Below are 25808 nucleotides of genomic sequence, written 5' to 3' on the forward strand. Positions count from 1 at the left end.
AAACCCCACCATCTTGGTTGAAGGACCCATCTTTCTCAGCTTGCAAGAGCTCTGTCTTCTTGTGTCTGTCTAGTGATGGGTGCCAAAGATGGCTTCTGTCTTTGCTTATATCTTGCCAAGTTCAATGAATTTGTTTCAAGAGGAAGGATGGCTTCATGCTGTTCTTCCCTTCCTGTGGGCTTCCCATCCCTCTGTCTGTAAATGGGGCTTCCGTTGTTTTGCTTCCACCATGCTTAATTTACATAGGCCACAGGTAAATAGCTGTCTTCTCTCCTGTCTGGGAGGGGCGGGGGGGAGGGAAGGGGCAGGAGTACCTGTTTCTCCCTGTTTGTCCACAGACTGTAAAGCATAATATCATTAAATATCCAAATTTCCTCATATATTGTAAATATGTACATTTCACAATGATATTAATCACCAGTGTCATTAGCTTTCAGAAAAGACTTTACTCTATACACTTTTATAATACAGTAATATTCTATATAATCAGTTGATTCAATTGCTTATGACTTGAGGTTCAGCCCCCCTGTCTTTATAGACAAGTAAAACTTTACAATGTGTTCTTTGAAAAGTAAAACCTGGACCAAGCTTCTCTCTCCTGCTGGGGCATAGACACCATCCTATCTCCTCCCCTATTACTCGGCTCAAGAGCCCTGTATACCTAATATGTAACTATGGACTTTCACGGTCTTTGCCTGAAGACCTGTCTGGTCAGAGAATCAAATACACATTCCTTTGTCTGAGGCAGCCTGTGCTTATGCATTTTTTACCAAACACATGGTATTGACCAATGGGAAATCTTGGCAAGTGATCGTAACAAGTGGCGGCATTGTCTCCATCGGGGTATCAAAGTCCATGACAGAAGCTGGCTCCTACAGCTTGAAGAGAAAAGAGCCTGTAGGAAGCAAGCAGCTCCCAACCCAGATACATCCATTTGCAATAACTGCCAAAGATCATGCAAATCTCGGATCGGACTGTTCAGTCACATGAGATATTGCAAACCGTCTTCAACGTAGGCTATAATTCCCACCATCTCTCGCAGACGAAAGGATGCCAACATGCACCAAACACATGTTAAGAATATAATTCTAGAACATACTCATAACTTTTTGTCCACACCCTTTGCATACACCATGACAGAATATTAATGATCAGTGAGTTATTAGTTTTCCAATGACGTATTGCATGATACCTTTTAGATACAGATTATAACCATAGTGAGTTGGGGCACACTGAATTGGTTGTGTCAGCTGAAACTCATTACCTGATACCAGCGAGTCCCTTTTCCTCTGACACTGGGATGCTTTTAGAGTCACAGTTGCAAACTGTATTATTTCAGCTACATGGTGAAATAAGTTCCATATCTGCAGTACATGCAGCTTGGTAGTTGGATTTGGGAAGCCAGCATTCACAGAGCTGACAAATTTTCCCCAAACAAGGCTCCTCCTTAAACTGGGTCTCGCTACTGATAGAAATAACAACAGATGTGGCTATCCAGGGCTATTTCTGCCTGAATGGATCAGATCGCATCTCCAACAGCCAGTGTTGGTGACGAGGTGCTCATTTTTTCCTGTCTACGAGTGCATACATCTGCTCAGAATTTGACCGCAAGATCTTACAACTGTGCCAAGTATGCAACATTTTGAAATAATTCCAGGTCTTCGTGTTTTAAGTGTATAAGTGCAATGAGCTGGATCCTGAACTCCTTACTTAGGCAAACTCCCACTGAGTTCAATAAGAGTTATGATCCAGTGCAGAATTCAGGATTTGGCCCAATGCCTTTTTAAACTACCGGGTCTTTTAAAAATGTATTTGTTGCTGCAAATTAATGTTAAGGGCCTTGATCTATGTGCATAAACAAGGCAGTTTATCATATACAAGTAGTGTATTACACTTTTTTCAGCTGTTTCTTTTGATCTTGACTTCTGCAATGGAGACCAGGTGCTGGCATACAAGGGATGTGAAACGTATCAATGAGTGCCAAGTGGACACCTACAGGGTGAAACTGACTGAAGTGTGTAAGGCCTTGTCTACACAGGAAAATTTTCTCAGTATAATCCAATGTATTTATACTTGGGCAACCCTCACTGGGACACTCTTATTCTGGTATAAGAATGACTTTTCCTTTTCTTACATTGCTTGGGAAGGGTTTACAGCTAACCCCCACTCCCTACCCCCAAACCATTTTTATGCTGAAATAAAAGTGGGGAGTAACATCTCTAAAATTATACCTGTAAAACTTCCCCGTGTAGATAAGTGCTTAGTTAAGACAGCAAAGCATCCTGCAGTAGAATAAATGGCCTTAAACGAGGGGTGTAACAAGGGTGAATCCCAAAGGAGTATGACCCAGGGTGCACCTGAACAAAATACACAACCACATCTTGCCAGGAGGAAGAAAAATGACCCTTTTGTCAATGTCCTCCTCCCCTGCTCAAAAGTCTATCATGTCACAGTAGTTATTAGACAGGTCGGCAACCATAGCTGAAATTCATTATCTGAAAAGGACACCTAAAGGAATGACATCTGAGGCCATGAGTGAGCTCAAACCACTTTACCTATCTATCTTTCATTGGTGCATGGTTGATGGCATTACATTTAAGGACCACAAAGTATTTCACAAATGTAAAGTGAGGGCAGAATCTGGCCCTGCCTCTCAACTTAACCCATTGTTACATGTGATTGTACAATGCTAACAACATTAATTTCATGACCACAAATTAATTTCATGACCGTTTCAGGCCTGTCCAAATGTTCTTCCTAAACCTCTGTAAGGAAGGAGAAGAACACTTAATTTTTTTTTTAATTTTAAAAACACTCTTTTAAAAAATAATTCTATTAGTTTTCTGCTCCAGTGTTGATGGTGAGCAGGTTTGAGGAAAGCTGAAGAGCAACTGTGATTGGGGTCCCAGGGAAGCCAACTGAGGTCAGTCAATTAGGGTGAACTGCAAAGAATGGGGCAGACAATCCGCAAAGCTGGTGGATAATTCAATACTTAGATTTACCCAGCCAGCACAAAATAGCTCCTATAATACCTCACTGGTTACCCAGAAGCCAACAACGCAGTTCCCTTATAGTAACCCAGCCTCAGGCTCCACCCAGATACCCAAGTCAAGTATGATGAGGGTTACTGAAAATCTTATTCATCATATAAAAAAGTTCTACCAATCCCAAAGGATCAGACACATTACCTCCCAGGTTAATGAATATTCCAGATCTTACCCAAATACACACTTCCAGCCAATTCTTATTAACTAAACTAAAATTATTAAAAAAGAAAACAGAGAGAGTATTGGTTAAAAGATCAGTATACAAACAGACATGAGTACAATTCTTGAGATTCAGATTCATAGCAGAGATGGTGAGCTTTGTAGTTGCAAAGAGTTCTTTCAGAATTAGTTCACGGGTTATAATCCAGTGTTTATATTCAGGGCTGTCCAATCAGAACTGGGATTTCAGTCCTTATGGCTTAGGCTTCTCCTGCATGAAGCCTCAAGCAGATCTGAGATAAAAAGGATTGGGACCCAGATATCTTTATATAGTTTCAGGCCTTCTTGTGACAGCTCAGAATCCTTAGGCGAACAATAGGCACTCATAAAGAAGAACAGGAGTACTTGTGGCACCTGTACTGGGCTATCTTGATTATCACTTCAAAAGTTTTTTTTCTCTTAATTAATTGGCCTCTCAGAGTTGGTAAGACAACTCCCACCTGTTTATGCTCTCTGTATGTGTGTATATATATCTCCTCAATGTATGTTCCATTCTATATGCATCCGAAGAAGTGGGCTGTAGTCCACGAAAGCTTATGCTCTAATAAATTTGTTAGTCTCTAAGGTGCCACAAGTACTCCTGTTCTTCTTTTTGCGGATACAGACTAACACGGCTGCTACTCTGAAACCTGAAATAGGCACTCATGGGGACTTTGAAGTGGACCCAGTTCCTACGCATCATTGGAATTATCCACACAGATTAACATAAGGCAATTTCCTGATTTTCCACCATTCGCAAATAAGTTGCTATACATTTCAAAGAAAGATGAATACAGTGATATCCTATGTTTACAGTTCATTTAAATGTTAAGATGTCCTTTTGATCTCTGAATTAACAGAATACAGCATAGGCAGGGACTGTTTGATTACATTGTTGACCTCTACCAATATATATGTAAAAACACAAACACTATCTCCCCATATGTTGTTAAGGGTTGAATTTGAGTCATTTATCCTGCAGGATGCTTAACCCTTTCCAGCATCACAGAGGTCATCATACCAGTGTATGAGACAGGAAGTGCAACTGACTACCAACAAAGCAGTAAAATTGAGCATACACCAAGTGTTGTCAAAAGCACATAAAAAAAAAACACTGAATAAATAAACCTTTTTCTCTCATCCCTATCAGCTCTAATCGTCTTAAGAGTTACTCCTAACAATATTAAGTACAAAATGTTCAGATGGAAATGTGATTTTCAGGTCCCTTTCATCAAACCTGAATTATTTTCAGAACCCTCTCCTTTTCCTCTTCTCTTATGTAATAGTCTAGATTGAGTTTGTGTATCCCTTGTGTTTTTCCCCTTCCCACACCCAAAAGCAATAACTGTAGTTACTAGCAATTAGATGAAATCTGAGTTCTCTGCTGATCTATAGGGTTATGTCTCTCCCAAGCAATTTTTCATCACTTGCATGTTATGCTATGGGTGGGTAGCATGATGACTATTTTAAGAGAGAGTGAATGAATACTGATCCTACAGTTAAAAGTTCCCTTGAGTTTCCTGCACATCAGCTCGTCTACGTAAGCAGTGAGTACAGTAAATAAATGAGCTGTGGCATGATCACACTGTGAATGATATACACTTAATAAATGGTTTAATATTATGTCCTTGAGTATGTTGGTGGCCTGAGAGTGAGAAGGGAGGAAGATCCACACATTGGACCTGTGTGAGGCTCTCAAGGCTGCATGGAATGAAACAAGCTGCGACATAAGGACAAACTTTCTGCCTTGTGGCACTTATAATACATACAGATGAGAGTATAGTATTTCCTGTGCTGTATGCAACAATAACCCTGGATTGCACAACAATTTATCTGCAAGGAATTATGACATATTTTAGGTACTTAACTGAAATAAAATTATTTCTAAGTGCCAAGACATTTTTTAAATGTCTATTTTTGGTTTCTCTGTATCCAGGCATGCCTCTCAAAGTCTCCTATTGCTCCTTGGGGAACTTTTTAAATTAAAACCTTTTATCTTAATGGGAATTTGAATTCTAGCAGGACACTTTTGTGACTGTGCTGTCCGGCAATCTTATATCACTGGAGCATTTCTTTGCCAACTAGTTCCTTTGATTAGTGGTCTAAGGAAGAGGGGGTGAAAAAGGTAACAGAGCTGTAGACTGTTGCTAACTATTCTGAAAAGATCAGATGCTATGGCCATTTTGTGAATTAAAACACTTGAGCTCACTTCAAAAATTGGCAACAGAAAATTCCTACGGATTTTAAAGCTACATGGTGTCAGTAGCTCCTGCACGTATGGGAACTGGTGCAGCATGTAAGAACCTGTTGACTCACTGGATAACCCCACTGTTACAAGCCTTTTGAAATTCTGCACAATTAATGAAATAAGATCCTTCATGTTTCTCCATGGTAACACCCCTGTTGTTTTTGCTTTGTTGACAGTGGAAGGACTGAAAGTAGTAGAGATCGAGAAATGCAAGAGTGACATTAAAAAGATGAGGGAGGAAATGGCAGCAAGAAGCACCAGGTAAGTTCTGCTTCAGTTACCATTGGGGAAAAGAAAAATCCAGCCGGATTTCTGGATTCAAACTCCGGTGAAGTAATTCCGTTGAATTTAGTCATTCTGTTTTTTTAAACACAGAAGCAAAGCAGCAGCTCAGTGCTGCGCAAGGCATTGGCTTAATTTGCAAAGACTGTGGTTTCATTTAAGAATTTATGGAAATTCAGTAGTTAAAAAAGCTGGTTCCAGATGACTGAAAGAAAAATCTTCTTGCAGACAGAGATTAATGTCTTGTTTTTTCTGTGTTCAGCCATCCAGTCATAGGAATTTTGCAACAAGTTTTATGCAGCAAGAGAAACTTCTGTCAAAGAAAACATTTATTTTGCAAGAGGCTAGTGTTCTAATTAGCTCCACTAAGTTTTAAAATGTAAGTTGGGAAAATATCACAATAAATACATAACAGTTCTTCTAATTATGATCTCACACTTCTGCAAAATGTTGACTTCCAATTTCAACTAGCAACGAGGGATTTCCTTCTAAATTCAAGGAGTCACCCTACTGATCAGCTATTACAAAGTTTAGACTTGCTGTAATTAAAACAACAGCAGAGGGAATTGTATCTTGTTGTGGTACACTGAATCAACTTTAGAGTTGGACCTTTCTGTCTCCGGAATACATCATTAAGATAAACATATCGGCAACTAAGAGATTATTAACACTGCTGGTAGAGTTATTAAAGAGAAATACATCAGACAATTCAGACTTGTGCTAAAAAAGGTATCTCCTAAGCAGGGATTTTGGAGCAATTCAAAATTTGAATTGCTCCGCTCCGGCTCCACTCCAGCTCCGGGCAAAAACCTACTGGTCCGCGCTCCAGCTCCAGGCTCCGCTCCAAAGCCCTGCTCCTAAGCGAAGTTAACTATGTGTGTTGTCTTGAAAATCTTTCTATAGGGTTTGTTCTATAGGGTCACACTTTTTGGTCTTTAAGCAGACAAATCTTTCATTGAAGTAGATGGGAGATTTGTTTAAACACCATGGAACCTGGCTATATAATAATTTGGTTTTATAATGTTTTGATTATCCAGATGAATGGGATGCAAGAATTCAAAAAACACATTTGTATTGATACAGTCTTAGGGCCAAATTCTGCCCTGTCATTCTGGTATAAATCTGGAGTAACCCATTAACCTCAGTGGAACTACTCCAGATTTACAGCAGCGTGACAGACACAAATTTGCCCTGCCGGTTACATAGTGACTTGTTAAGGCAGCTGAGGGAATTTCATTAGCATGGCTAGGAATGAATTTGACAGCAAAATAAAAAAAATTGTATTCTAATATATGTTAGATTCAATTTGCATACTGGGCGTGGGGGGGCAGAGGTGGTTTGATTCTTGACTTTTTGTAGAATATGTGAGTGTGTGCATGCAGGCATGCATAGAGAAACAGAGAGAGACAGAACAAAAAATTATGTTAATGCTACATTAAGATTGCACAGTTAATATCACACCAAAATTAGGAAATGCAAAACGCATTGTTCTAACCCCAGCCTTGACTCGTTCGTGCTGCACATCCTGTTGATTTGTGGTCTATATTTTGTAATATGAGCAGCAATGTAGTAAGCTATCCATTTAACCAGAAAATCAGAAATAGAAAATACTACATACATTCAATGTAGTCACATTAACATTGCTGTGGGACCGAAATGTTGTATTTTTGTGGTTTTACCTGGGCAGTCATCAGGTTGATTTAACACAGGTTTTTTGCATTTAAGTAACTAGGCTTTATAAGAGAGAACGAACTTGCCTGTGCTTAATAATGTGACCATTTAAATGCATCCAGTTAAAATGTGGAGTTCACACCTCCTCGAGGTCAGTGGTGCACTGGAGAAGTGAGATCCCATCTTTGCTGCTGCGGTTGTTCTACAAGGCTGCGGATCTGTTTACACTGTAATAGCGGCATCTTTGCAGTGGAAAAAGATAGAAACTTGGGACCTGCCTCACCACTGCAAAATTCCAGTTTTATGTTGATGTGATGCCATTGAAATCAATGTGTTAAAGAGTGTGAAAGGTGAAAAACAAAAAAATAAAATTGCTGATTGATTGTGGTTGGTCAAGCCACCCTGGTTCCCCTAAGGTCAGAGGGACCTGTGCCACAGAAGCCATTATTCAGAAATAGTGGTAACTATAGTCAGCGACTGTTGCTCTTCTTGAGTTCTTTTTGGTTGATCTTGGGCTAATCCCAGCTGATTCTTTTTTCTCCCACATGGGTAGAGGAGTCTTTATTCCCAGCGAGGTGTAGGCAGCAGCTTTAATTACCTGGTTATTGACAAATTCCAGTTACATTTAAACTTGAAGCCCTCTGCTTCAAAAGCATGGGCTCCTAGCCAATTCACTGCACTGTTATCACCATTTTACAGATGAGGAAGATCTGCCAGGTTCATGTAGTTAATCTGGGTATGTCTATACAGCAAAGAAAAACCCATGGCTTGCCCATGCCAGTCAACTCAGGCATGCAGGGCTAGGGCTGCAGGGCTGTTTCATTGCTGTATAGACTGCCAGGCTCTGGCTGGAGCCCATGCTCTAGGACCCTTCCACCTGTCAGTGTTCTAGAGCCAGACCACAACCCGAGCCTGGAAGCATATGCAGCAATGAAACAGCCCCACAGCCTGAGCCCTGCAAGCCTGAATTGGCTGGCACGGGCCAGCCACAGGTTTTTCTTTGCAGTGTAGACATATGCGCAGTGGCAGGGCCAGGATTAAAATCCAGGTCTCCTGATTCTCCATCTTGTACTTTAACCACAAGATCATCCTTCCTACCATAATACTTACTTACCTTACATGAGTATTATGAGACTTGATGAGTGGAGTTGACCACTTTGACATCTTCAGGAGAAAAACGCTGTAAACGTGGAAAATTAATTCTTTGTATTTATTCATTGATTTTACTTTAATTGAGACCGCTCCCATCTCAGATTCTCCATTAAACTTACAGCTGCAGCCAGGAATCCCACAAACACACATACTCCCTCTCCCACATTATCAAGGTAAAAGAAAAGTATCAGCTTATTCATTCTTATTTTTAAAGTGAAGACTGAGGTCCAAGCCGAATGACCTAAAAGCCTTCATAAGAAGCCACCCACTGTAGTCAGCCTAAACAGATGGCTCTTGAATCAGCAGCTGGAGCTGAGCCATGCAGAATATAATCAGTGATCCCAGTGAATTGCTTTGGTTTTCTAAAGCAAGGAAAGTCTGCTCCTTGTGTGGCATTGTCCTTAAGAAGGACCCCCATTGAAGTTGTTGAGTAATTACAAGTAGCTACCGGTTTCCCTAGAAACCATGGCTCAGCTTGAGCAATGGCAGGAAGGAGTGTTGACTCAATGCAAGAGGAGCTTCATCCTTGAGTTGCTAAGCAAACAAGCCCTCCCCACTGCACGAGGGGTCTAAAAAAGACATCCAAGAGCAACGTAGTGGTTTTCTTTGCACTTCATCCAGCCTTTGTACCACAGTATTTCATTCACTACACAGCTTATTAAAAAGTATATAGACATACTGTAATATTTGAATGGAATAGAATAGAATAGTAATGCTCAAAGTATATGTTTTTAAAATGCCCCTTTTGGAGTGTCATCACATACAGTTAGAAGCACATCAGCTTCTTCAAAGAAGAGGAGCAAAGCTTCCTTCCCCTTACCCACACATTAAGGGTCAGATTGTTAATGCTCGCCTCTATTTTTTGCACCTGCAGCTTGTAGAGGCTAATAACATGAGGGTGCTTGTGGGATATAATTTAGGTAATGCACATATCTAAGTGCCTGATTACGTCCTGGCACTGGTGCAAGTTACAGCAACATGAAGGCTGCTCCATGCTGCTCTGCCCTCCGCCCACAGTAGCTAGTTTCAGCCAGGTGCAGGGATGACCTGGCCACACCACCTTTTCTCCTATCATACCACCCCTAGCACAGGGGGGCTTGGAGGAGTGTGGCTTATGAGCTATTAATGTACCTGTCCTCCACCTGGGGATTCCCCCTACACTAGACAGGAGAAACTGACTGGTTAAGCTGAGTGTACAGAGTTTAGTACCCCTCCCCCTCAAAGCAGCATAAATCAGCTGTGGGCTAGTGATGAATCTGGCCCAGAGATTCCCTTTTCTCTAGCCGGCTCTGATAATGAGGAAGGCTGTTCTTGTGGTTAATGCATTGGACTGTATCTCAAGAGATGTGGGGTCAGTTCCACGTTCTGCCACAGGCTTTCTCTGTGACCTTTGGCAAGTCACTTAAGATTAGATCCACAAAGAGATTTAGGCACCTAACTGCTACTTCAGGTGCTTAAGTCCAAAATTTAGATCCTCAAAACCCACACTTAGCTACTGCTTAACCCTGTAGGTACCTCAATTTCCAAAGTGCCTAAAAATCTGGCAGCGGGCATGTGCACAGCTGCTGAAGTTCTGACACCTCACTCACACTTAAACCCTGATGGGATCCTCAAACCAGGTGTCCCCCCACTATCTTGCCTATGGAGCCCAACCCTGTAGGTGTGCTCAGATGGTGCCTTGGAGCTGGCCTACCATAGAATCATAGAAGATTAGGGTTGGAAGAGACCTCAGGAGGTCACCTAGTCCAACCTGCTGCTCAAAGCAGGACCAACACCAATTAAATCATCCCAGCCAGGGCTTTGTCAAGCGGGCCTTAAAAACCTCTAAGGAAGGAGATTCCAGCACCTCCCTAGGTAACCCATTCCAGTGCTTCACCACTCTCCTAGTGAAATAGTGTTTCCTAATATCCAACCTAAACCTCCCCCACTGCAACTTGAGACCATTGCTCCTTGTTCTGTCATCTGCCACCACTGAGAACAGCCGACTCCATCCTCTTTGGAACCTCATTTCAGGTAGTTGTAGGCTGCTATCAAATCCCCCCCCCCCCGCTCTTCTCTTCTGCAGACTAAACAAACCCAGTTCCCTCAGCCTCACCTCGTAAGTCATCTGCCCCAGCCCCCTGATCATTTTCGTTCTGTAGTGGGGAGCCCAAAACTGGACGCAATACTCCAGATGTGGCCTCACCAGTGCCAAATAGAGGAGAATAATCACTTCCCTCGATCTGCTGGCAATGCTCCTACAGGTCAGGCCCTGCACAAAACACAATTTATAGACAATAGCCCAATGGTTGGGACACCTGGGAGTAGGAGACTTGGGTTTCAATCCCCATTCTACCTCAGAAGAGCAGGGACATGAGCCCAGGTCTCCCACTTCAGTGCCCTAACCACTGGGTTATGAGGCATTCTGGGATTGGACTTTCTCAGTCTCTGTCATTGAAACTGTTCCACTTTATAAAAAATACTTAATATCCATTGAAGCCGGAACTGGCACCTGACTCTCCCACATCCCCGCTGAGTGCCCTAGCCACTGGGCTCTCTCTGGCCCAGCAAAGATGACTGATAGACACACACTCGCCCCCCCCCTTTCAGAAATACCTCATAGCCCAGTGGCACAGGCGCACACCTGGGAGAATTGAGGGCCTGGGTTCAATTTCTTGCTCTTCTCAGGCAGATGGAGGATTTGAACTCAGGTTTCCTACATCTGGGGCGAGTGCTCATGTAACAGGTGATCTCCCCATTTAATAGCCCAGGGTGGTGGGGGGAAGAGGGAGCAGCCATCCCTACCCCAGAGAGAAGCCCAGCGGACATGTGGTGGGGTCAAGCTGACACAGCCGATCAGCACCTTAGGATTAGCCCATACTCTTGTCTGGAATATAAAGGAGAGCTCAAGCCATGAACAGGGTGGGGGATGAGAGAGGATATTGTCCAGCAAACAGAGCAGGTGGGCCAGCTGGCCCTTTGGAACTCTGCTGGGGTCAGAAAGGGCCCTACCCTATAGCCACTGGAGGCCAGAGGACCCCAGTCCGAACCCTTAAGCAGACTGTTATTGCTGTTGCTTTCTGTATACTTTTCTTGCTTTGTTTGGAAAGACAATAAACAGAGCCCTGAAGATAAGGACAGAAACCTAACCTGGGTGTGGCTGGCTGTCTATCCCCAGCTGGTGATTAGGGCCACCAGCCTACAGTTCTAATGACTGGGCAATTGGGTAGAAGGGGGCTGGCAGAACTTCTTCCTCAATTTTTTGCAAGGAAGGGCTGACCTGGCTTAGGTACCTAACTCTGGGAGCAGGCATAGGTGCCGACTCCATGGGTGCTCCAGGGCTGGAGCACCCATGGAAAAAAATTAGTGGGTGCTTAGCACCCACCGGCAGCCAAGCTCCTCCCAGTGCCTCCCGCCCATCAGCGACCCAGCCTATCAACTCTTCCCCCTCCCTCCCAGCGCCTTCTGCCTGCTATGATCAGCTGTTTCATGGCATGCAGGAGGCATTGGGGGGAGTGGGAGCAGCAGGGATGGGGTGTGCACAGATGAGGAGGTGGAACTGGGCGGGAAGGGGGATGGAGCAGGAGTGGGAAGAGGCAGGGTGGAGGTAGGGCCTTGGGGGAAGGGGTGGGGTGGAGCCTGGGCCGGAGAGGGGGTGAGGAAGGGGTGGTGCTTGAGGGAAGGGGTGGATGGGGGAGGAGCGGGGGGTTGAGCACCCCTGTGGGAGCAGGATCACAGCTGTGAGTTCCAAGTGGAGATCGGTACCACCTCTGGGCCAGAGTTAGGCACCTAAATCCCTGAGAGAGGTAGGGTTGAGGCCACACCCCTCTCCTTGGTATTTCCTATTGGCTAGCTTAGGCAGCTCCCTATTCAATATGCTGGCTTTTGTAGATCCCATTTCTGGGCACCTAACTCTCCTCATGTATTGTATAGGGAGCCTGAGCGCCTGACTCGGAGCTGTGGGTTCCAGTAGGAGGCAGAGCACCTGAACTTAGGAGATGCAATGCTAAGCCTAAATCCCCTTTGTGGATCTAGCCATTGGCTTCTCTGTGCCTCAGCACCCTGCCTTTTAAACTGGGATAATAGTTCCTTTTTTCCGTACTTTGTCCGTCTTGTGTATTTAGATTGTAAACTCTTTGGAGCAAAGACTGTCTTATTCAATGTCTGTACAATGCCATCACCATGGAGTCCCAGTCTCAGCTGGGACCTCTATGAGCTACTGCAATACAAAGAGTAATACTATCACTGTTCATGAACTGATTGATTTCTTAGGACTGTTTTGGACAATCTCTGACCTCACCAGTGATACTGCTAATGCATAAAGCCCTTGTTAGATGGTGTTCAGTACTGATCACCTTCAACCAAAAGCCAAAATTGCTTTGCAAAGAATACAAAATACAGCAACAGAGATGATAGCAAACATCAAAGTTACAAGGAAGAAATTAGAGGGTTGGGATATTCACACCAGAATAGAGGAAACGTTGTGACATAATAGAAATTTCCAAAATTATGAAAGGAGGAAATAAAGTTGATAGGTTGTTTTGATTTTGTTGGGTTTGGGTTTCTTAGTTTTCTTTGTTTTTTGCTTGACTATTGGGTGTTTTTAAAATAAAGGGGGATAATCTAAACATTAGGACTCTAGGAATGAATGCTAAACTCAAGCAGAACTATTTTACACAAAAGATAATAAACGTATCAAATCAGTTGAATGGAAAGATGATAAAATTAAAGAGTATGAATGAATTTCAGATACACCTACATTTATTTCCAGAGAGTTTCTTGGATATTATGGTGGCCTCAATTATATATTGCCTCATACAGGGGTAAGAGTGACTTGGCCCTGATGGTTTCTTATGATTAGAGAAAATGAGATTGTTAGGAGAGATTGAGAAGCAGTGTAATTCTAAGGGTATGTCTCACTGCATTGTAAACCCAGGTCTTTGGGACCTTGGCTTGTGGGTTTGGTGTTTCCAAGCCTACGCTTCAGCTTCCACACTGCATTGTAAACCTGGGTTTACATTGCTGGACCCAGGTCTCACAGACATTCTAACGCATCCATACGGCACCACACAGACCTTCTGACTTGAGTCTGCAGCTTGAGCTTCATCCACACTGCAAAATCACAGGGCTTGGACCTCAGTCACAGCAGGACTTGGGCTCGGAGCCACCCCCTAGTGCAGTGGTTCTCTAACTTTTGTATTGGTGACTGTAGTGAGGCGGCCTGGCTCCCAGTCACCTCTGCGAGGGACGAGCCAGAACAGCTGCCAGAGTGGGTGGAGTCAAGGGCCTGAGCCCCTGAACGACTGTTTGTTTGCTCAGCCCCTGCCTGAGGGCCTGAGCCCCTGAACGACTGTTTGTTTGTTTGCTCAGCCCCTGCCTGAGGGCCTGAGCCCGGGACTACTGGTTGCTCGCGACCCCGCCCCGACTTAGGGCTTGGACCTGCGAGACTGATCTGTTCCCCAGCCTTGTGTAGAGAGGCGGCCTGGCTCCCACTCGCCCCTGCGAGGGACGAGCCCCACCCCGGACGTCTACAGTGACCCCTTTCACATAGCAAGCCTCTGAGTGCGACCCCCCTTATAAATGAAAAACACTTTTTAATAGATTTAACACCATTATAAATGCTGGAGGCAAAGCGGGGTTTGGGGTGGAGGCTGACAGCTTGTGACCCCTCATGTAATAACCTCGTGACCCCCTGAGGGGTCCCGACCCCCAGTTTGAGAACCCCTGCACTAGTGGGTCCTAAAACCCAGGCACCAAGTGCTTGCTAACCCGAGATAGACTGATTTGTGTGTGAATGGAAGTGGGGCTTGGGCTCAACCTGAGTTAGAACTCAGGCTTAAGATGCAGTGTAGACAAACCCTCTATGTGACCTCATACCAAGATATTTAATATAGTCAATGCTACTCAAGACAATGCACCTGCTGTTGTCCCAGTGTTGAGGGCTGAATTTTTCATTTGCAGGACCAGCTGTCCCTGTAAGTACAGCTTCATAGATGAAAACAAGAAGTTGACACCCCGAAGAGACGTACCATCCTATCCAAAGGTACCATAAGATGCACTTTGTTATCAGGATATTAATTTATAGAGCATGCCTTCCCATGAGGAGCTGGAATACAATGCATGACTTCCCATCACTCTTTAGCTTAATCGTTTAGATCACGGATTCCCAAACTTTTTCCCACCAAGGACTCCTTTGGCATCCGACTGACTGTCTGGGACCCCTTTCATTTCCTGTACTATTGGAACAACCCCACCAGCGTGAGAACACTCCTGCCAACATGACCACTCACGCACAGTGTGTGAACGGTCACGCTGTGCTGAGGATGTCATGTTGAATACAAAATAGCATCCTCCATGCAGCAAAAATACCAGAATGCTGTTCCAGCATGTTCCGGCCCTGGCTCAAGGGACGGACCCCCACATGACCCACAGCAAATCCCCCAGAGTCCAGGGACACCACTTTGGGAACCACTGGTGTAGATGGAGGGCCTAATCCAAAGACCCTGGAAGCCAATAGAAAGACTCGCATTGATTTCAATGGGTTTGAAATCCAACCCTCAATAACCTTTAATATTCGGAATCTCATTAATGCTGAAAATGTTACTGAATTCCTGAAATTTGTCAAACATTTAGTGTTCTGTTTTATTTAATGATACTTAGTCTGCCGGCTCAGAGCAAGATTTATTATAGTCTATAACTTTATTCTCTATTCTGTAATGGCGCTTCTACTTTTTTTCCTCTCAGTGAAGTATTTTTCAGTTAAAGTAATTTATGTAGTCCTGGCATCTGTCTCTTGAAAATGGATTTAATGAGCTATAAAATGTCATTTCCATTTTGGCTTTGCTTAAATTTATATGTGTTGTTGACATTACTAACACATGCTTTTTCAAACTGGTCTACATTCCTTTGTTCCACGATATGTAGACGGCAACTATGCCTTAACCTTTTACCCACTGCTAGAATGCTTGGCTTCTGAGATTAACTATTACTGTTGAGAGCTGCACTAACTGAACACAGTGGTAAGATGTTGTTCCTTTCTGCTAGGGCCAAAGGCTTTTAATTTCTTGGTTTTAGGAGAAGTTTCAGTTTTGTTTGCTCTGTGTGTGACATTTGTTATGGCTGTAAATACTGGATTTGTGTGACCTCAGGCGTGTTAGGAGGTGGCAGTTCACTTGAAACAGATTTGGTAATTACAGTGCTGTTATTAATTAATACATCAATATTGCTAATTTAAAGCTGTCTAGCAAAACTCTATACTACAAATAAAGTATCATGCAAACACAAGATTACTGCCTTCCGGAGATGGAGAATTAATCCTCAAATGTAATTCTTGCTTGAATTAAATAAGAATGTAGTGGCTCAGATAATTTCATTTATATTCTCAGTATAGAATACCAAAACTAATTACAGCCAACTTTGGTAAGTGGACCAATTAAGCTACTAGGTTTACGTATTCCAAGAATATTTTGATCACGTGATCTCAAAAACACAGTTCAATAGTGGTTAGATACCTTACATATCTTCTAATACTCTAGAATTTTTTACAATTGCCAGCGATTGTTACCAACCCAGTACAACCCAGAACACTGGGGGTCAAATGTTTAAAGTGCTGTGAAAAAAATGTGTGTGGGGGGGAGAGGTCTGTGATCCCCTCCACATCTGCCCATCCCCTGCCCCCAACCTCCAAATCAATCCTGTCTCCCCAACCCCACCACCACGACCACCAGCCCTGAGCTGCTGGTCTCTTTCTACTCCCTCCTCCCCTTCCCCTTCTCTGAGAACAGTGTCAGCTCCTGAGGGGAGAGGGAAAGAGCCTTGCCTGCTTCCTGCAGCAGCTCTGATTGGCTGCACTTCCGCAGGATGCAGGCAAGCAGGGAAAGCAAGTAATCAGAGGGGCTTTACCCCCAGGGGTACTAAAAATGTGCACCCTTGGTGACCCACCTTGCTTTTTAGAAATGTTATTTCCAGGGTCTATGTCCTGTGCCAGCCCAGCACACTTTAAGTCCTGCTGGAGGTTGAGTTGGATTTTGTTTTGGAGCTCTGAGTAAACAATAAACAATCACTTTGCTGCCTGGCACCTGATTGAAATGTGGGAACCCTTGAGAAAAACAGCTGTTCAAAATAACAATATAAATCACCTGCAGTTAACTATTTCATCCCCAAAATATGAAGAATTTAAGATTAAAACCAACAAAAGACAATGCATTTTACCCAATCATGGCTGAGGCACTACATTTTGGAAAATTAATTAATGGCATGCCGGAGAACTTCTGATGAGGGCAGAATGCAGCTCCCACAAAGACATGAGGGGAACTCAGTAGTGGTTAATAATAGACACTGTCTTTTTGTCTACAGTACATGCTGTCTCAGGAGACCATAGAAGCACTTCGGAAACCAACGTTTGACGTCTGGCTGTGGGAGCCCAATGAGGTAAAGAGGCAATGAGTAAACAAGTTGTTGGTACTTGTGGCTTATCCCGTGACAGCACTGAGACGGTCAGGAAAGCCGTCTTCAGTATCTAGCAATGGAAGCCTAACGAAGGCAATGCAGAACAAAGACCTGGCCTACACTCAGGAATACCCTCCGTTCATCGACTGGCAGCCAGAAGTCAATGAGGCCACCTGGGTGCTGACCCCAAAGTATAGAAATGAACATGCAAAGGATTGCACTGTCTGAGCAAATCATGCTTTATCCCACTTACAAGTAGGGGTGCGCCTCATTTGCTCAGTCGGTACAAACCCCTGCATGCCCTTCTCTACACTGTCTTCACTGCTTAAAAGGGGGTGTTTTTACATGGCGATAGCTAACTCGAGCTAGCTATAATCCTAGTGGAGACAAGGCACCATAGTTCTTACCTTGATGCAGTTAGTGAAGCTAAACCCCAGGTGGAGGGCATAGGGATGACCTCATCTAGCTAAACAGAGGTAAACACTGCCTGTGCCTTCACTCCACTAGGATTTTACAGCAAGATAAACATACCTTTTTTTGCAATGAAGATATAGCCTTTGAGTATGTCTACACTGCAATTAAAAACCCAAGGTTGGCCCATGCCAGCTGACTCAGGCTCACAGGGCTTAGGGACTGTTTAATTGCAGTGTAGACATTCAGGCTCGGGCATGAGCCCAGGCTCTAGGACTCAGCGAGGTTGAAGGGTCCCAGAGCTCAAGCTCCAACCTGAGCCCAAATGTCTACATCGCAATTAAACAGCCCCTTAGCCGGAGCCCTCTGAGCCCGAGTCAGCTGGCACTGGCCAGGCATGAGCATCTAATTGCAGTGTAGACATATCCTTAGAGGTCAGCACCTGGCTGGCTACACCAATTGCTGGATCGATGCTATTCCCAAAGGTAGATGAGGCCAAAAATATCCATTCAAGAAAGTTTTGTTTTTTCCTTTTCAGATCCTCTTATCTAATATATATTTTCATGATTCCTCAGCTTTTAAATTGAAACTTGCTGTTTTAAACACAGAATTGGTGGAGCCAGGTAATATGCCTGAAATGTAATTCTTTACTCAGTGAAGCATTCTGGAGTGCAATAATTTGTGTTCCCGAAAGGTGCCAAATAGATTGTCCTTATTATAGAACTCCTTGTTTATTTCTTCATAGTCCAAATATTGGTAATGTCATTCAAGGACAAGTGCAACAAAGTGAATGCCAGCCTGTGTTTTTTCATGCCATCTAATATGAGTGAGTCTATGCCTATTCAGCAAAGCGCTTAAGCACATGCTTAACTTTAAGCAAGTGATCAATCCCACTGAAATCAATGGCACTATTTACCTGCTCAATATTAAACAAGTATTCAGGTGCTTTGCTGAATCAGGGCCTGGGTGCAGACATTGATTTGTATGTTCCTGTACAGGGATGTTGGTGTGCAATACATTCAGAGGAGATGCAAATCTATGTGCACAGCATATTATTATTATTATTATTATTATTATTTAATTATTAATCATCATCTATGTTATGGAAGCTCCCAGGGTCCCCATTGTGCCAGCTGCTGTAGAAACACAAAGGAAGAGGATAACCCTTTTGTGGAAAGTTATAATGTGAAACATGATTCAACAAATGGATGTAACAAATGATAGCACAGAAAGGGAGAAGAAGGATGTAACTAGATCAGTACAATAGCAACAAAAAAAGGAGAAAGAGGAGTTGCAAACCAGCAGTACAAATTACATCTTCAGAGAAGTGTTATGCGAACAGGAGCCATTCTGCTTCAAAATCGCTAGATGAACATATTCCATGACGAAGCAAATTTCCAAAGATTAAAAAACCCCAACATGAATAATGTTCTTCATTCAGTTTTATTTGTTAACATACTTCCAATTGGTAGGACTAACTGGAGGACTTTTATGTGGTTCAGAGTTCAGTCTCCTGTTGGTTGTTAGAATATATGGCCATGCACATTCACATAGAAGGTAACAGAATTTTCACTGCACGCTTCTTGCCAGTTTGAGGGAGATTCTTTATGGTTATTTTTTTTCCAGGCACCCATAGTTAAGCATCAAAGTCATTTACTAGTCAGGCAAAACGACTTACCCACCATCTTTCAAATATCTAGCCTGTGATGTCTTTACTGCCCTAAGAAATACAACATGCCAGGCGGATCATAAAAATGTTGGCAGATTGTTTAGCAGACCATTAATAAAGAGTAGGACTAGGGAAAAAAGCATTATCCATGGATTTTTGTACACTGAAGCACAGTATTTTAACAGCCTAACTCATTCATCGTAATGGGAACCATTACATTGTGGCATGCACACTGATAGCATGAGGATATGGAGATTAGGAACATACCATATGTGGGACTTTAGGCTCAGAAACAATCACACAAACCATTGTGAGCACAATACCATATGGTAATGTCTGTTGACATTTTCACCCTTTTGACTCTGTTTTATGTTTACATGAACCATTTCAATTATGTTAACACTTACTTAACAGTAAGTGGTGGTTTATGTGGCTGATTTTGAGCAAGTGGGTTATAAATCACCATGCTAGAGTGTAACCAGTGCATAAGGCAATAACGTAATGGTTTGCTCTACAGTATTTCATCAACCCACCTGGAGAATCTCTTGCTCCCTGAGGAATATATGACAATATAATCCTATTTTGTCCACTGGGACTAAAACCTAACCTTCTCTTATGCAGTAGTAAGTGGGGTTCCCTTCTAAAGCAGCTTATCTGATCAGTCCTGCGTACAGTCGAGCTACGTGCAGAAGGAGGACAAAGAAACAAGGTGACCACTTTCTATTTGGATTTATGGAGCTGCTCAGGAGATAGGGCACACTCATAAATTGACTTCCTGCCCCACTTTCTCCTCATATTGAGTATCTCTGTGAATCTGTTGTCCCATCTCTCCCCAGACAGGGCTAGCAGACTATCAGAAGTTACTGCAGCCATAGGGCTGCAAATACCTCACAAGGAGCTTCCCCATGGAGATTGAGAGGAACCAGAATGGCTCCTCACTCCAAGCCTTTAATGGTCCATGTCTTTGGAGAGGGGTACCATGCTGCATATATATTTTTAAACCCATGTTACTCCTTACATCCTTGAACTGGTCCATAAAGGTCAGTATCTTTTTCAAATCCCTCCTCAAAAGCCACCGCTTCCACAGTGCTTACAATGTATCTGCCAACAGATGATGCCTAAGCTCAGCCCTGAAGGGAAAGAAAGGAAGGAAAGAAGCTTACCATATACCTGTACATTAACATATCATATGTGAAAATTGTATATATTTTCAGTGTTGCCAACCCCAAATGTTCAAAAACCATAAGGCCCTCCCAAATCATAAGATTTTTAAATTAATAAATGGGGGAGGAGGGATGTTATTTTCCTTCTGGCTTAACTCCCCTCCCCGAGATTCTCATGGTTTCACCTGATTCCAGGAGCTGGGGCTTTAAGAAAAACTCCAAACATTGTGAGACTCACAATAAAATCACAAAAAGTAGTCAACATTGTATTTTAGTATTTCCTTCTCCCCCACATTTTGTTTGCCACTTGTCTTCTTTGATCCCAGTGCTTCAAGCTATTCCATGCTGTCAAACTCCTGTGTCCAATGACTTCAATGGGGCTCTGTGCCAGCATCACTGTGTCCCTTCCGCCACCCCACCCCTGTTTACCAGCTAGCAGAATCAGGGCCTTAGCCTGTAAACTCTGCAGGACAAGGTGTGTGTCTATATCTGTGTTTGGACAGTCCCTTGTACAGTGGAACTCTGATCCGTATTTGGCCTCCAGGTGCTATCATAATGAGTAATTGAACCTAAATAATGTGCCAGCTTTTCAAAAGTACTCCGCATCTAGCAGCTCCTCAAGGGAGCTTGTCATTAACCTTAATGGAGCTACTGGGTATATATTTGCAGATCTGGCCACTTCATTTAGGTGCCTCAATTGAAGCTGAGCACTTGAAAATCTGGCCCAATTATAATAACCTGTAAATTGGCAAATTGGTTAGGCAGGGGTGGGGACAGGAAGGGCCGGCTCCAGGCACCAGGCACCCAAGCACATGCTTGGGGCGGCACCTGGTAAGGGGCGGCAGGGGGGGAGCGCGGCGCGGCATTCCACGGGGAGGGGGGGGCGCTCCGATGGCGCGGCCCGGCGCTCGGCGGGGGGGTCGGGCTCCGGGGGCCCGGCGCTCAGCGGGGGGACGGCGGGGGGACGGCGGGGGGGGCAGCGCTTTTTTTTGCTGCTTGGGGCAGCAAAAAAGCTAGAGCCGGCCCTGGGGACAGGCTGTGCAGCATCTCCATAATGTCATCATCCAGGCCCAAACTGTGACAGGCAGACATAAAATATATATAAGATGTGCAGTATTTATAAATTAAAATGTTTCTGTTGGTACTAAAAGTTTGAATGTTCTGAATTTTGTACCTGCAGAATTTCAACCATAATGTTGTCATTTTGCATTATATTTCCCTTATTTTATTATTATTCAGACAAAATAGAAAAGGAAATATAAGAAAAAATGATGGGGATCCTATACTGAACCATAAGATTTAATTTGCCAAGATCCAAATATACGCCTGCTGAATAGTTGCACAAGATGCAGTTAAATCATTAAGGAAAATGAAGCTCAGCAAATGTGAAGTATGCTGCTTGTTTCATTAGCAAAGAGTGAAGTGGAATGCAGGTCAAGTTGAATAAATTGAACTTTATTAAACTTTGTGCCCTGCTCTGTCCATGTGGCTGAGCAGCTTCCAGCCAACCTCCCTGCATTGTCTGTTCTACTGGTGTCTCATCTATAACAGTCCCTCCAGGGAACATGGGACCTCTGACTCCAGTTCTACTGATAATGATGCCCTGCTTTCAATTTCTTAAGAACATAAGAACAGCCATACTGGGTCAGACCAAAGGTCCATCTAGCCCAGTATCCTGTCTTCTGACAGTGGCCAGTGCCAGTTGCCCCACAGTGAATGGACAGAACAGGTAATCATCAAATGATCAATCCCCTGTCGCCCGTTCCCAGCTTCTGGCAAACAGAGGGTAGGGACACCATCCCTGCCCATCCTGGCTAATAGCCATTGATGGACCTATCCTCCATGAATTCATCTAGTTCTTTTTTGAACCCTGTTCTAGTCTTGGCCTTCACAACATCCTCTCGACTTCTCATAAAATGTTCTACCTTGTTAATTAAATCCTAGCATGAGTGCAGTCATATTGATGATTTATGCTGGTATAGCTATACCAGTATGGGAAGGGAAATAAGCTGCACTTTATACCATTATAACTGCATCTACACTAGCAGCTGTACAGGTATAACTATTTTGGTAATAAATCACAACCCTAACTGACAAAATTATACTAGTATAACTTTTCAGTGTAGACCAGGCCTAAATCTTTGTTTCAGTAACAGGCTTTGTTTTGTTTGTTTGTTTTTTAATGTATCAACACTATGTTCTGGCCTTGGGTACCAGGGAACGAAGCATAATGCTGTAAAGCAAAATTGTGATGGTATTATCTGAGCACCCATCAGTCTTCTGAGATTTTTCTTGCAGTTTTGCGAGGAAACCTTTTTAATTCACATTGGAATGACCCAAAGCCAGCCATAATGGAATTTTACTAAACATGTTATTAAATTAAATATGAGCTGACAAACATAGGAAATTTCACTAAAGGAAGCAATTTTTCCAGGAAGCTACGCGTGCCTAAAAAATAGGGCTTTAAAATTCAAATATATCCTAGGACATATTTATAACATTATTCCAATGTCACTATAATTGAGATGCAAAAACTGGGTCAGGTAGTCTTAAACCAAGACTTAAGTAGCATATAAATAAGTTATTTTCTATAATATTTCCAGACACAACAAAATCTAGACTTGGAATAGCATAGCTGATCTAGTTGTGTTCTGTTCCGAAAACATGAATGAATGTCATATGCTGTTGTCTTAAACAATATTTTGCCTTTGTGTTTTGGGATTCATAGAATCATAGATACACAGTTGTGGGAGGGAATATGCACAAACCTGCTCTAATTTTGTAATTTTACAGTCTAAGGGTTTTTTTATCTGTTTAGTCTATTGAGGCTACTTGATTTTTTAAAAATTCCAGGAAGTCACACATGAATTAGATGTGCCCACTTATCTAGAATGCACTCTACCTCCAGCCACTCTTATCTTCCGTTGTCATATTTCTGTGCACTTGGGTCCTAATACAAAGTCCGTTGAAGTCAATGGAAAGGCCATCATTGACTTCAATGGGCTTTGAATCAGGCCCATAAATCAGTTCCATTAGCAAAATCAAATTACTTCTTCATGAGGTGATATAGTTTTGATTTTTATGAGCAATGATTACTAAGGAGCTCTGGGATGAATTAGAGCCCAATCCAAATCATATTGAAGTCAATAGAAGGTTTTATTTTGTCTTCAGTGGGCTTTGGATCTGGTCCTTAGTGAACTGGTTTTGATCTTGCAATCTTTGAACAGCTTTGTTTCATGATTAACAATAGGGCTCCATTAGACATCAGTGTTTGTAGGGTTACCATACGTCCGGATTTTCCCGGACATGTCCGGCTTTTGGGGGCTCAAATCCCCGTCCGGGGGGAAATCCCCAAAAGCCGGGCATGTCCGGGAAAATCGGGAGGCTCGGCCGGGGCCTCTTTGTCTGGGGCCGGGTGCATGGTGCCGGGCCGGGCTGGGCGCGGGGCCGGGCCCGCGGGGCCGGGAGCCGGGGTCGGGGAGTGAGCCGGGGGGTGCGCCGGGCCGGGAGCCGGGGTCGGGGAGTGAGCCGGGGGGTGCGCCGGGGTCGGGGGGTGCACCGAGCCGGGAGCCGGGGTCGGGGAGTGAGCCGGGGGGTGCGCCGGGCCGGGAGCCGGGGTCGGGGAGTGAGCCGGGGGGTGCGCTGGGGTCGGGGGGTGCGCCGGGCCGGGAGCCGGGCCTGCGGGGCTGGGAGCCGGGAGCCGGGCCCGCGGGGGGTGGTCGGTCAGGGCCGGCACCCCAGGGCCCGAGCCGACCCAGGCTGGAGCCGCCGGGGGGGCCAGCCTGGGCCGCGCCTCCTCCCCCGCCCGCCCCCCTTACCTGCTTCAGGCTTCCCGCGAATTAAATGTTCGCGGGAAGCAGGGGAGGGGACGGAGACTTTGGGAGGGGGCGGAGTTGGGGCGGAGGCGTGGGCGGGGCTGGGGGCGGGGCCGGAGCCCCGGGGAGTGTCCTCCATTTGGAGGCACAAAATATGGTAACCCTAGTGTTTGTAGATTTACATTACATTGTACTTTGTGCTTTATAAACAACAGTGATTAAAACAATATCCTGTCTATTCATCATTACAGATGCTGAGTTGTTTGGAACATATGTACCATGATCTCGGATTGGTGAAAGACTTTAATATCAACCCCATCACGCTGAAGAGATGGTTGGTAAGTATTTCTTTAAAGTTCCCAGTATTTGTAATTTTTAAAATACAGCCTCGAATCCTGCAAATACTTCCTCATGGCATTACTTTATTCAGATGAGTAATCCCACTAAAGGCAGTGGAACTACTCACATGTTTAAAGTTAAGCACTTGTCCCAGTGTTTGCATGATCAGGGTCACAGATGACATGTTTTAGAATAGCTCTGTATTTGTTTACTTAATTCTTGATTCTGAGCTTTCTCTGGACTCACTGTGGCCAAATTTATTCCTGGAGTAACTCAATTGTTAACATGGAAAAAATGGATTAACACAGGATGCTTCAAGGCTAGATACTAGGTACAGTGTTTAATATTAATGATCCGAAAAGGGAAGTGAGTAGTGAGATGACAAAATTTACAGATGAGACAAAGTTATATAAATTAGTCAAGACTGGGTACACTGAAGAACTTCAGAGAGACCTAAATAAATGAATTGGCAAATGAAATTCAGTGTCAATAAATTCAAAGTAATACACATTGGAAGGAAAAAATTAAGCTACTGTACACTTCAAAAGGTTCTAAATTAGATTGTCACCTTAGGAAAACATCCTGGGCGTTATTGCAGACAGTTCAATGAAGACCTCTGCAAAATGTGCTGCTGTGGTCAAAAAAGTTAACAAGATATAAGAATTCCTAAGGATTGGGATGGAGAATAACACAGAAAATAGTATGGTGCCATTATGTGAATCAATTATGTGACCTTATTTGGAATACCTTGTGTAGTACTGGTCACTATATCTCAAAAAGGATATTGCAGAATTAGAGAGGTTTCAGAGAAGGGTCACCGGAATGATTAGAATACATTCTATTAAATTAAAAGGTGGTAAATTCAAAATAGAAAATGCAATGCATAATTAGACTCTGGAACTCATTGCCACAGGAAGTTGTTGAGACCAAGAATTTAACAAGATTCAGAAAGAGATTCGACACCTATATAGATATCAAGAATACCCAGAGTTATCATGATAAATGCTAATACATTTTTTTTGGAAGAGACATTAAATCTCATGTTTCAGGGCTTAAGCCAATCTGTAACATTATAGATGAGGTAGACCTAATTGGGGAGGGGCAGATTATTCCACATTTTCCTGTGGGGTTCTTACATTTTCCTCTGAAGCATCTGGTACTAGATGGACGTTGGGTTTGATCCAGTATCAGTGGCGCTGGAACAGTTTTTGGAGTGGGGGTGCTGAGCTGCACCCCTCTTTCCCGTCTGCGCCCCTCACGGCCCCCAGAGCTGGGGCCGAGAGCAGGGCCATGGCTCTGGGAGGGGGAGGACGCGGACAGAGGTAAGGCGGCAGAGGCTAGGGCCACAGATAGGGGCGGGGGCGAAGCCCCAGGCGTGGGGCTGGC

General features: G+C 43.8%; 1 protein-coding gene across 4 annotated transcripts in view; it reads left to right on the forward strand.

The window, feature by feature from the left end:
* The window catches only part of PDE9A (phosphodiesterase 9A), an 87628-nt gene that overhangs the window by 44619 nt on the left and 17201 nt on the right, over nt 1–25808 (forward strand). For all 4 annotated transcript variants that reach the window (XM_034753504.1, XM_034753485.1, XM_034753495.1 and 1 more), the window contains 4 exons: nt 5670–5754; nt 14539–14620; nt 16933–17007; nt 24335–24421. In XM_034753504.1, the coding sequence (XP_034609395.1) occupies nt 5670–5754; nt 14539–14620; nt 16933–17007; nt 24335–24421 (329 nt within the window). The remainder of the gene's footprint in view (nt 1–5669; nt 5755–14538; nt 14621–16932; nt 17008–24334; nt 24422–25808) is intronic.

This window comes from Trachemys scripta, chromosome 1 (assembly GCF_013100865.1).
Source record: "Trachemys scripta elegans isolate TJP31775 chromosome 1, CAS_Tse_1.0, whole genome shotgun sequence".
Taxonomy (NCBI): Eukaryota; Metazoa; Chordata; order Testudines; family Emydidae; genus Trachemys; species Trachemys scripta.